Consider the following 13,486-nt stretch of genomic DNA (forward strand, 5'->3'; position numbering starts at 1 on the left):
GTAACATTTAATTACATTTAATAATGGGTCATTTGTAGGGGTGTGACGAGACACTAATATCACGAGACGAGACATGATACTGGGTTCACGAGTACGTGACCAGAGGAGATTTAAAAATTAAATTTTAAAGAAAACGTCAAAATGAAAAATGGCTTGAAAACTAGAGTTCTATTTGACAAAATCATATAACACAAACGTAACAGACTGGTTTATCTCACACATTGATTCTATGAGAAATAGAAATAAGAATAAAAAATAAAAATAAAACTTTTCTCGGTCTTATATAGTGCAAACAATAAGTGCAAACCACAACCAGTCATATTAAGACTATGGTTTGTGATTTTTTTTTCTCCTAAATCTCTTGTAATGTAACTATGCATAACCATAACCAGTCATATTAAAGAGGACATGAAACATTTCAGTTTGTACAACTTTAATATAATGTAATATAATGGAATTTATTTGGGGGGGGGGGGGGGGGGGGATTTTTTATATAAAATGTTTGCACACTAAATTATAATATATTTATGTTTGTTACGTTCGGGCATGTTGCCCGTGCAGCACACTGGACGTCACGAGGTTGGTTGGTTGAAGAGCCAACGCATATAGCTAGCGGAAAAGAGCTTATTGTTTGTGGAGATTATGGATGAAGATGAAGCTGAACTAGGCTAACGTGGAGCATTTACTCAGAGATCTTTCCTGTATAAACCTGAGCAGAACTTTTCAGATGCTTTTCTGAGAGTGAGAGGTTTTGGAGGTGTCTATTCTCTCTCTACGTGGAGCCGTGCAGAAACCCTGCAGCCCGTCAACAGCAGGTAGTGCAATTCAGTTAACTAGCTAGTTTATATACATTTAGCTAGTTAGCATGTAAAGTCCAGAGTTCATTAACCCTCTATTGCATGTTGTTGCCATATGGCAACAAATTCTTTTTATGAGTATTTTCAATAGAGAATGACATAATATCCACCACTTTTCCCATTGTGTGTGAAAATGGGACTTTACTTTTGAAATATTTATCAGTTTGATGACATCAGTTAATCAGGAAATCCTGTTTGCCAACCCTTTCCATGTGGATGCGCCACACTGTGAAGGTCACGTCAAAGTGGGAACCTATACATTGCTAGTTTTCAAACTTCAAGACATATTTTGATCATAAAAAAATTCAACATAAATCTGGGATAAGTAAGCTTTCATTTTTTATCATTTAATCCAAATATAAAGTTATACTTTCTCTGTAAAAGGCAAAAATGAATTTGTTGCCATATGGCAACAACATGCATACAGTGACATTCATTCTATACATGTCCTAATGGGCTCCCATTGAGTTACATAGGACAGGGCTATCCTGGCACTGTATTTGCAGATAGGTATATGATTTTAACTTGAAAACATATTTAATTTCTTAACATTATGCTATTTTCACATTTTCATATGATATATTAACAAATATATTAATTTCCTGATCAGAAAAAATATTTTTTGCAAATGGTTTGTTATGGAAAGTGATAGTTCAATATAGGCCTATATAAATGGCTTTTTAGAGTGTTATTATTGAAATTCATGGTAATGTATGAATACAACTAAATGTGTTTTATTGTAAATAAATTATACTACACATTTTATTAATATAATGTTACAATTGTTTAGAATTCCCTTCAATAAGAGCATGTTTTTGAAAGAAAAACAGATTTTAAGGCATGTTCACCGAACCCGCGTTGTTGCCATATGGCAACAAATTACCAAGTACCCCCCCCCCAAAAAAATTTTTTATGATTTTTGTTTTAATTTGAATTATTTAACCAATTTGAAGTCACAAAAACACAATTAAAAAAATATATGATGTTTAATATATATGATGGTCTGTACATCCGACATAAAAACGGAGGAAAAAAGCCTCGAACTGCAGCTTATTTATCCGGCGCTAATGCTCCTGACTCAAACCCCTCTCTTCCACTAGTCCTGGTCTAGAAAGTGCTCGCTCCTAACCCCTAGCATTGAAGCCAACTGGAGGATTATCGCGCTTCAGTTACGGTAGACTCATAGTTTATTGTAGTGAGGCGTTCGAGAACCAACCTCTTGACGTCACTTTCAGAGCTGGGACAAGATGGCGCTGCGCTTACTTAAAATAATGACATTTAGATGGCTTATTATTTTAATTCCATTTCACTGACAACTGTTAAACTTATCAGATTTGTTAGAGTGAAAATAAATTTTGTGAATTGTGAATTAAAGTGTTTCATGTCCCCTTTAAGACTATGCTTGAAGTGCAAACAGAGACAGAACATTTTTTTTAAATACAGTACAGAGCTAAGGGATTAGTACACCTGCCTATGAAACAGTCACGTGTTCGAATTACTTAAAGTATTTACATATGGTTTGTGTCTTGTTGGTCACTCTGTTACGATTCATTGTTTCCACTGGAAAAATGCCAAAATGCAGCCAGACATACAACTTAAAAGTAGCAGAAGCATCTTCTCTGCCAGATTTCGACAGGCCAAGGTCCGGACCGATTGTTAACTTGTGTTAAGTGCTATATCCTGTAAGGTTGTAACTGAATGAAATATATAAAAAATATATATAAAAATAATAATAATAATAATAATAATAATAATAAATGACTCTCTGGCCAGATTTTGTATACATTCCTCGCTTGTCTCTCTGCCGCACTCGGCGTGACTTTAGTTTTCGCCCGTTCTTGTTTTTCCGCCCGTTCTCGGGCTCCCTATCTCCTTATAAAGGCGTTTTTTCATGGCCGCGTCCCAATTCAACAGCCGGAGCAGCGGTACCGCAACCTTGAAATCACGGGTTTGATCCCGCGTTGATTGAATGAAGAGAGCGTTTGGTGATCTTACCCCACACGTGATTGGTCTGTGAGTTTACTGTGCCGCAAAGCACGTATACAATTAAATCCTTCTCAGTAGGTTTGGGTCCGCTTTGGATAACGTTTGGGTCTGGACCCAGACCGCGGTCCACCCATTAGTGACCTCTGTTCTATGCAAATTACATATTCTAAACATACAGTCATATGAAAAAGTTTGGGCACCCCTATTAATCTTAATCATTTTTAGTTCAAAATATTTGTGTGTTTGCAACAGTCATTTCAGTTTGATATATCTAATAACTGATGGACACCCACAAACCGCCACAAACAGAGTCACCTGAGGTGTGCTTTTGCTTTTGCATACCTCAGGCGACTCTGTTTGTGGCGTGCTTGCAGAAATGGCTTCTTTCGTTCATAAGATATTTTACAGTTTTTTCAGTTTATAAATTATTTAATCCTATATAACTAGCAATTGCACCATAATCTGCTTATTGTACTATTTTTTATATATTCTTATTTGTTTCAGTAATCCAATTCATTTTTAGTTGTTTATATTTATTTATAAAATCTATATAAATTAATTTATAATTAGGGATGATATTTCGTTTTAGACCGCGTTTTCTTGGTGGGCTTTTGGTTAAATACTTGAATTTATTGCTCTTTTAATGTGTTTATGAAGAGGTAGAGTTGGTATACAGTGAATTTGAGGAATGTACTTATCCATATTATGGCAAGAACTACTCAACTCTTGCCTGTGGTGCTCGCTCATAAAAAGCATGAACCTGTTTTTTCTCTGTAAAGCTGCTTTGGAACAACTTTTCTTGTAATTGAATTGAATTGAAATGAATTCAACTAAGAAAAGGTTAGTCAATCAAAAAAAGAACTGAAAGTATCTTTAAGTGCAGTCGCAAAGATCATCATATTGTATACTCATTTAGTGATCATTAACAAGACAGAATTCTGGTTGGATAAAAAGAGCAAGTAGCAGAGCTCAATTAAATGTGTGGTTTCTGGGCACGGACTCACAGACAAGTGTTTTAAAGTATAAATATATTTGATTTTGTATATTAATATATTTTAAAACCCAAAATGACATGTTGTCTAGTTTGTGACCTGGTTCACACACTTTTCTATATCCTACATTAATTGTACTACCACCTTTACAAAATCCTAGAAACCTGGCATGTTAAAAGAAATATTATTTTTATGTTCTTAGAATTTTTGTTGTAATGTTGTGTTTCTTTTGCCTCCTACAAAAAATCATCAAAACTATGAATGAACGCATATGGAGTTATGTACTTAACAAAAAAAGGTTAAATAACTGAAAACGTTTTATATTCTAGTTTCTTTAAAATTAGCCACTCTTTGCTCTGATTACTGCTTTGCACACTCTTGGCATTCTCTCAATGAGCTTCAAGAGGTAGTCAAGTGAATTGGTTTTCCCAACAGTCTTGAAGGAGTTCCCAGAGGTGTTTAGCACTTGTTGGCCCCTTCACTCTGCGGTCCAGCTCACCCCAAACTAGGCCAGGTCATCTGCCGCAGCCCTCCATCACTCTCCTTCTTGGTCAAATAGCCCTTACACAGCCTGGAGGTGTGTTCGGGGTCATTGTCCTGCTGAAAAATAAATGATCCTCCAACTAAACGCAAACCAGATGGGATGGCATGTCGCTGCAGGACGCTGTGGTACCCATGCTGGTTCAGTGTCCATTACTTTTTGAATAAAAACCCAACAGTGTCACCAGAAAAACACCCCAACACCATCACAGCTCCTCCACCATGCTTTACAGTGGGAACCAGGCATGTGGAATCCACCCATTCACCTTTTCTGCGTCTCACAAAGACAGCGGTTGGAACCGAAGATCTCAAATTTGGACTCACCAGACCAAAGCACAGATTTCCACTGGTCTAATGTCCATTCCTTGTGTTTCTTGGCCCAAACAAATCTCTTCTGCTTGTTGCCTCTCCTAACAGTGGTTTCCTAGCAGCTATTTGATCATGAAAGCCTGATTTGCGCAGTCTCCTCTTAACAGTTATTCCAGAGATGCGTCTGCTGCTAGAACTCTGTGTGGCATTCAATTGGTCTCTGATCTGAGCTGCTGTTAACTTGCGATTTCTGAGGCTGGTGACTCAGATTAACTTCTGAGAAGCAGAGGTGACTCTTGGTCTTCCTTTTCTGGGTCGGTCCTCATGGGTGCCAGTTTCGATGTAGCGCTTGATGTTTTTTTCGACTCCACTTGGGGACACATTTCAAGTTTTTGCCATTTTTCAGGACTGACTGACCTTCGTTTCTTAAAGTAATGATGGCCACTCCTTTTTCTGTAGTTAGCTGATTGGTTCCTGCCATAATGTGAATTTTAACAGTTGTCCAATAGGGCTATCGGCAGTGTAGTAACCTGACTGCACAACACACCTGATGGTCCCAACCCCATTGATAAAGCAAGAAATTCCACTAATTAACTCTGATAAGGCACACCTAAAAACCACTTCAGCTGACTACCTCTTGAAGCTCCTTGAGAGAATGCCAAGAGTGTGCAAAGCAGTAATCAGAGGAAAGGGTGGCTATTTTTTAAGAAACTAGAATATAAAACATGTTTTCAGTTATTTTACCTTTTTTTGTAAAGTGCATAATGCCACATGTGTTCATTTACAGTTTTGATGCCTTCAGTTATTTTCCATTGGCTTCTGTCATAATCTATTTGCATACTGTGTGTGTCCCCCAATGTAGTATACAGTATGTGAGCAAATAAATGATATAAGTTCAGGAAAATCTTAATTTTAAATATATATGTATATGTATTTGTTAAGTTCATTGTACTTAAAATGATATTACATGAACTTAAAATGTATAAGGTAATCCATTATAATTAAAGGTTTGAGTTTAGTCAACGTATTGGGTTTTGCAGTGTATGATGTTTTATTTTTTTGCATGTTTGTCACTCTTAAATGTTTCAGATCATGAGTCAGTATGCTGAACAGCAGTTTTGTCTCTTTTACAGGCTTCTTCTGGTGCCTATGAAGACGATGTCAAAAATGCGGTTGCTTCCACTGTGCATCCTCCTAGGTGCACTGTTTTTCAGCCACCTCCCAAAACTTGATGCTCAGGACTGTAAGTTTACCCATATTGTTATAGTGGTCTAATACCTTGTCAAACATTGTTTCTGCTAATTGTTTACTATTATTGTGTAAACCTCAGGAAGGATTCCACACACATATACAAATCACAAGGTATACTGGTTATTATCTTTCAGTTTTTGAGGTAATGGCAGTTTTAATACTGTGCATTGGTGGAAAACTGTGTTACATCTGCATAACACATCTATATAAATTGCAGTGGTTAGGGGTTACCTTGGGTGCGGGGGTGGGGGGGTTGGTTGATAATGTTGTCTAAAGGATGAAAAATACAGAGAGAGTGATTTGTCATGATTGCAACACAGGAAACTGAGGCAGGGTGTTTCGCTTTATCATGCTGATGCTGGTGTGTTCTTGTTTAGCTACAGCCAAGCCTAAGAAGCCAGCACTGGTGAAAAATATAATTAATGCAAGGATGGCACAAAAATAACCTTATTAACCCTTCACCTGCACTGTTAACATCACTGTTTCCTTCAAAAATCACATTTAGTGCATGAGTCTTTTATAACTGGTAATTGGTAATAATTAGCACAGCTGTCTTGTGTTTGATACATTTGAGTAATTTATATCAAACAAAAATCCATCTGTCTTATTCATTTCTCCTTTCTTATTTCTCAGGCTATCTGTAATTTACCACAGAATAAAACAAATCTTTATAGAAGGGAAGCTCACATTATCTGTTTTACATTAATATACAGAAGAAATACAATCATAGCGGCTAACCCCACCACAGCTTTTGTTTGTTGAGCTCAGTGTCTTATTCTGTATATGTGAATGATAATAAATGTCTACTTTTATTATAACTGTGAAAAAATAAACCTTTTGAATACAGTGATAAACCTCCTGCTTTCATCTTTTCATTAAATGAACTGCCAATAATAATGAATAAAATAAAGATGAGTATGAATAAATATGTATTCCAGATATTTCTGAATTGGTTTTCTATTTTTATAGATTTCATATTTTTGAATATGAAGATGTAAAGATGAGGCAAAGGTTCATGACTGGTACTTTGAGCAAAATTCTGTAACCTGAGTCTGCATGGTGTGACTGAATACCAGATGAAGATGTTTAAATTTCATAGTTTTTAGAACACCAATTGAAAATTGAAAAAAACAGTGTCCCACTTTTTATTAATTGTCATAAACAAATATTGAGTGGATATTAGGCACAGTGTAGTTCTAATGCTATTCTTCTATTTGTATTTCATGTAGCGAGACAAATAGTTTATTTTAGAAAATCTCCTGTTTACATTGTTTTATACTAAAAATTTAACATTATAATGAACTATACACTATATAACAAGGACTAACGTAAGACCCTAACAGAGTTATATTTGATTTGATCAGTAGAACTGTGGACTTTACTCTGTTACTTTCAGTCGTTAAAGTCTTTTGACCAAAACAAGGCATTTTTAACATTGGCAAACTGTAACATATTAAATTACCTATTATTTAAGTTAGATATATTTCCTACAGCTTAAGTACATAATTACTAAATGTATAAAAAGTGTGGACCAAATCAGGATATCAGTTTTTGTAAAAATGTATACATTTTGTGTGTACAATGAAAAGCCACAATCAGATTTGTTGACAGGTATACAGCATAGATCCACCCGTACCAGTAATCTCTTTTATCTGCCTGACAAAATAGGCCACAGCACTTTATTACATCTCATACAACATAATATTTTTATTATTTTATTTTAGGGACAAATGTGCCTTTTTTCTAAATTTATAATTTATGCTTTTAAATTGGTAACATACCAGGCAAACTACAGCATTATTATATAAAGTTAGGTCCGAGCTTACTGGGAAAAATGGAAAACATGATCATGAAACGTGTGGTCATTAATGTCATTGGTACATTTAATTGGCACATGTTTATTGTAAGATAATACAAACAAACAGACATGAATGCCTCGATTGCTAGGTTTTACTCAATTCTATGGTTAGTAAACACTCAAATAAAGCTGTTTGAGGAGAGTTAAAAGAGTTTGCTAAAGAAAAGCAGATTGTTAACAAAATGTAGGTCAAATGCCTGCAATTGTTAAATGAGCATTTCTGAAATATACAAAACCAAGAAAAAAAAAATTCAGTTCTTTTAAATGTAATTATTAATGCATTAATCAAATCTATTGATTAAATAAAAGGTAGCATTACTGGTTCTCTCCTCCTGCACTTACCTGCCTCCCCACAGAGATTACAAAAGATTACTAACTTACTTTCCCGTTAGTGTGTTAACACTGTAAGGCTCAGTGGTCACTGTAAGAATCTCTGGGTACACAGGAAATGATGTGAATAATGTAGTTTTTCTGCAAAGCTGGGTCTGGCTCTGCTAACACTGATGTTCTGATCCAGCCCAGTGGACATTTTATGGCTTATTTAACATTGATTGAATATTATCAATATTAAGCCATTGACATAACATCTCTCAGTGTATGGGACCCAAGCAAGGAAAAGCTTTCAGCTGCTCCCATTATTAAATAAAAACATTGATAGTGTTACACCACTTATTGCACAGCACTAACTCAGAAACACCTTTTCCAAAATCATCTTAAACCCTGCAGATAAACAACCACAACCCTAATTCAAATTAGTTTAATGGTTTACTATTCTAACTTATTATGTGTAGGTTTTAAAAAAATCCTGTGGAACCCTTGTTTTCAAGACCTGTGCCCGTGAAAACAAGGAGTTTCCCTTAGGAAGTTCACAGTCTAGCGCTCACTCGCTAATCTCTGGATCCAGAGCTTCTTGTTTTGTCTTGGGAATTCCAGCTCCTGATTGTGGCTTTAACAACAATATTGATGTGAAATATTTTGAGTAACTGTTATTGGCCTTAAATAAAAGAAAATGTTTTAGTATCTTCATTGATTCAGTCCACATGCAGCATGATGTTTTTGTGTTGTATTATGCTTTGTGAATATCCATGACTGTGACACTCATATCCAGTCATGTGCGTGCACTGTTTCTTTCTCTTTCATTTTTTAACCTTCACATTTTGCATTTGCTTTGATTCTTTCTTTCTCTTATTCTCTCCTTCAAAGCCCAAGATTCAGCTGACCTTGTACTCTTAATTGATGGATCAGAGAACGTTGGAGCTGCCAACTTCCCTCTCGTCCGTGATTTGGCTCTGCGAGTGATCGAGGGGCTCGATGTGGGCAGGGACATGATCCGGGTAGCCCTGGTGCTCTATGGTGCTGACCCAGAGATAAAGTTCTATCTCAATAGCTATGACAACAAAGCGGACATCCGGAATGTTGTGCAAGGGCTTAAATTCCTGGGTGGAGACGATTCTAATCTGGGGGCAGCTTTGGAACAGGTTACCGAGAGTCTGTTGGGCCCTGAGGCAGGGGGCAGGGCAGAGGAAGGGGTGCCCCAGGCCTTGGTAATTATCAGCGCTGGGCAGTCCACTGATGATATTAGTGAGGGAGAAAGGGCACTAAAGCAGGCCAATGTGTTCACATTTGGTGTTGCGGTGGGCGAGTCAGCTAGTGCCCAGCTGCAGGCTGTCGCAACTGAGAAAAGCTTTGTTCTGTCCGCCCCTGATGTCAGAATGGTGACAGGAATGGGTGATCAGCTGCTTCCGTATATTAAAGGGGTGGCCCAGCGCACCATTGTGATAGAGACTGAATTCACAGCAGGTATGTAATTGTACTAAGAAGGACTCTATAATGAAATGTCAACAAATATTTCATGCATTTTCCTACTGCTGTTGGTCATGTTTCCAAAAAGCGTATCATATTAGAAATATAGATGCTTTAAAAAACATTTAATCAGAAAAAAATAATAATTTAAATATTGAAGAATATGCTGTATGTGGTGACTCTGAAGCTCCCTGAAGAAATTTTATTTTATAAAATTCTAACAGCAAAAGGTAAAATGTTAAAAGGGAAAATATAGGAAGAATGCATGATGCTTGTCATGTTCATTCAAAATTGAAATGCAGGGTATGATGTATTCGGCATTGATGTGATTCTAAATCAGGTTTCACCTAAGATATATTTAAAGCAGTACATCTTCAGTTCCAGCCAATTTCTATTTAAGGTAAAGAATGATGCATTGAAAGTAAATGTGATTTCTGCCAATGTCGCTTGTTGTTGCTTACATACAAGATGCCATCACATTCACCATCATTAGCCTTCACTGCACTGTCCACCGTGGGTGGTAATATTATGTTACTATGGTGTATTCCCAGTACCCACTCCAACTTCCATAATTCACCTACATTCGCCTCCAAGCCCTCACTCCAACTTCCATAATTCACCTGCACACTTTCAGCCCATCACTCCAACTCCCATAATTCATCTGCACCCATCATCAGACCTCACTCCAACTCCCATAATTCACCTGCACCCACTATCAGCCCTCAGTCCAACTCCCATAATTCACCTGCACCCACTATCAGACCTCACTCCAACTCCCATAATTCACCTGCACCCACTATCAGCCCTCAGTCCAACTCCCATAATTCACCTGCACCCACTTTCAGACCTCACTCCAACTCCCATAATTCACCTGCACCCACCATCAGACCTCCCTACAGCTCCCATAATTCACCTGCACCCACTATCAGACCTCACTCCAACTCTCATAATTCAACTGCACACACAATCAGACCTCACTCCATCTTCCATAATTCACCTGCACCCACCATCAGACCTCACTACAACTCCCATAATACACCTGCACCCACTATCAGACCTCACTCCAACTCCCATAATTCATCTGCACCCACTATCAGCCCTCACACCAACTCCGTTAATTTACCTGCACCCACTATCAGCCCTCACTCCAACTCCCATAATTCACTAGCACCCACTTTCAGACCTCACTCCAACTCCCATAATTCACTAGCACCCACTATCAGCCCTCATTCCAACTCCCATAATTCACTAGCACCCACTTTCAGACCTCACTCCAACTCCCATAAATCATCTGCACCCACTATCAGACCTCACTCCAACTCCCATAATTCACTAGCACCCACTATCATTCGTCACTCCAACTTTCATAATTCTCCTGTACCGACTATCAGTCCTCACTCCAACTCCAATAGTTCACCTGCACCTGTTATCAGCCATCATTCCAACCCCCATAATTCACCCTCACCCACATTTACACCTCACTCCAACTCCCCTAATTTACCTGCACCCACACTCAGCCCTGACTCCAACTTTCTTAATTCACCTGCACCCACTATCAGTCCTCACATTTTTCATAATTCACCTGCACCCACTATCAGCCCTCATTCTAAGCTTCATAATTTACCTGCACCCACTATCAGCCCTTTGTCCAACCCCCATTATTCATCTGTACCCCCTCTCAGCTCTCACTTTAACTCCCTTAGTTCACCTGCACCCGCCATCAGCCCTATCTACAACTCCAATGATTTACCTGCACCCACTAGCCTCCCTTAGTCCAAATCCTATAATTCACCTGCACCCACTATCAGACCTCACTCCAACTCCCATAATTCACCTGCACCCACTTTCAGCCCCTCACTCCAACTTCCATAATTCACCTGCACCCACTTTCAGACCTCACTCCAACTCCCATAATTCACTAGCACCCACTATCAGCCCTCACTCCAACTCCCATAATTCACTAGCACCCACTTTCAGACCTCACTCCAACTCCCATAATTCACTAGCACCCACTATCAGCCCTCACTCCAACTCCCATAATTCACCTGCACCCACTTTCAGACCTCACTCCAACTCCCATAATTCACTAGCACCCACTATCAGCCCTCACTCCAACTCCCATAATTCACTAGCACCCACTTTCAGACCTCACTCCAACTCCCATAATTCACTAGCACCCACTATCAGACCTCACTCCAACTCCCATAATTCACCTGCACTCGCCATCAGCCTTTATTTCAACTCCCATAAATCATCTGCACCCACTATCAGACCTCACTCCAACTCCAATAGTTCACCTGCACCTGTTATCAGCCATCATTCCAACCACCATAATTCACCCTCACCCACATTTACACCTCACTCCAACTCCCCTAATTTACCTGCACCCACACTCAGCCCTGACTCCAACTCCCATAATTCACCTGCACCCACTATCAGCCCTCACTCCAACTCCCATAATTTACCTGCACCCACCATCAGACCTCACTACAACTCCCATAATTCACCTGCACCCACTATCAGTCCTCACTCCACCATAAGTCTCCTGGCCTCATCATGAGTACGCTGATCAATCAACCTCACTCTTAAGACCTGTCAAGAACTTTCTGTCCAGATTTCATACCAACACAGGAGATTTTCTATAGGACTCTCCACCATTATCAAGACTTCAGGAAAAACATGTTCTACAACTGCAGAACAGTTTCAGAGAATATTATATGTTTATTTATAACTATTTATTTATAACTTCCAGAGTTTAGGCTTCAGCTGAGATGGGTGTTTGTTTTTGGTTAATTTGTCACTTAAAGCATCCATTAAAGGGTATATATGGAGTGTTTAGAGCAGGCTAACTATGTTCACAAAGGTTTTACCTTTTTTCACATAAAATGAGACTTTAGGGGGCGCCGAGTGGTCCAGCGGTCTAAAGCGCTATGAGCGGGAGGTCACAGGTTCGAACTCCCACTCATGTAGCTTTGCCATCAAGCTGCCGGCGCTCAGTGGGAGCACAATTGGCCCTGTTCCATCCGGGTGGTTAGATGGCGATTTGGGTGATCACTCCTAGGGTGATGTCTCCAGCACAGGGCGTCTGTGAGCTGATGTATCAGAACCGAGCCACTGCACTGTCCTCCAAGCGCGCTGGCTGCTCGGCAATGCTGCATCAGCAGCAGCTCGAAAAGAAGCGGTGGCTGACTTCACATGTATCGGAGGAAGCATGTGTAATGCCTCCTATTGGGGCATTACTAGTGATAGGGGGAGTCCTAATGAGTGGGTTACGTGATTGGCCATGTAAATTGTGGAGAAAATGGGACAGAAAAGAAAAAAAAAAGAATTTAGTTCTTACCCTAAACTCTGCAAAATTGAAAAACAGTTACCAGTAAAACTATTGGCATCCCTTCAATCTTGAAAAAAAGAAACCAAATACAATTGCAAATGCTTTAATATTTATGTTTTGTTTAGATTTGAAGAAGGTATTGTTTGCAAAGTGTGTGCTATCAAATGTTGACGGTGCCAGTAATGTTGTTCAGTCCATTTCTGGTGTTCTGTGTGGAAAGATTTAACAGTGTTGTTTCTCTCTAAACAAAAAAAAATAACCATGCAACTAACAATATAAACAGTATAAAAATAATTGATACATTCAACCGGTTCATAGGAGCGTTGCATGGGTGACAATATTGTTGGCCATAAATATGTAGATGTGTTCTTTACAATATGTCAAAATTTCATGATGAATGCACAAAAAATGCTTTGAAATGACGTTAACTTTAAGATACAGTTTTGGAGATGCAGGGTTTTTGCATGACATCTACAATTTACAAAAATTAATGAACCTCTAGACGCAGTGCCGTTACACACTGTATTTACTCATTAAAGAAACAAAATGTTCTAACTTC

The 13,486-nt window shown here is 38.5% G+C and overlaps 1 protein-coding gene across 3 annotated transcripts in view; it reads left to right on the forward strand.

Annotated features, from left to right (window-relative positions):
* Positions 1–13,486, forward strand: part of LOC103046416 (collagen alpha-3(VI) chain) — a 138,300-nt gene that overhangs the window by 8,961 nt on the left and 115,853 nt on the right. For 2 of the 3 annotated variants that reach the window (XM_049484680.1, XM_049484681.1), the window contains exons 2-3: positions 5,818–5,927; positions 8,997–9,593. In XM_049484680.1, the coding sequence (XP_049340637.1) occupies positions 5,834–5,927; positions 8,997–9,593 (691 nt within the window). In that variant the 5' untranslated portion in view covers positions 5,818–5,833. The remainder of the gene's footprint in view (positions 1–5,817; positions 5,928–8,996; positions 9,594–13,486) is intronic. The other variant, XM_049484682.1, reaches the window with a different exon arrangement.

The sequence above is a fragment of the Astyanax mexicanus genome, chromosome 11, assembly GCF_023375975.1.
Source record: "Astyanax mexicanus isolate ESR-SI-001 chromosome 11, AstMex3_surface, whole genome shotgun sequence".
Lineage (NCBI taxonomy): Eukaryota > Metazoa > Chordata > Actinopteri > Characiformes > Acestrorhamphidae > Astyanax > Astyanax mexicanus.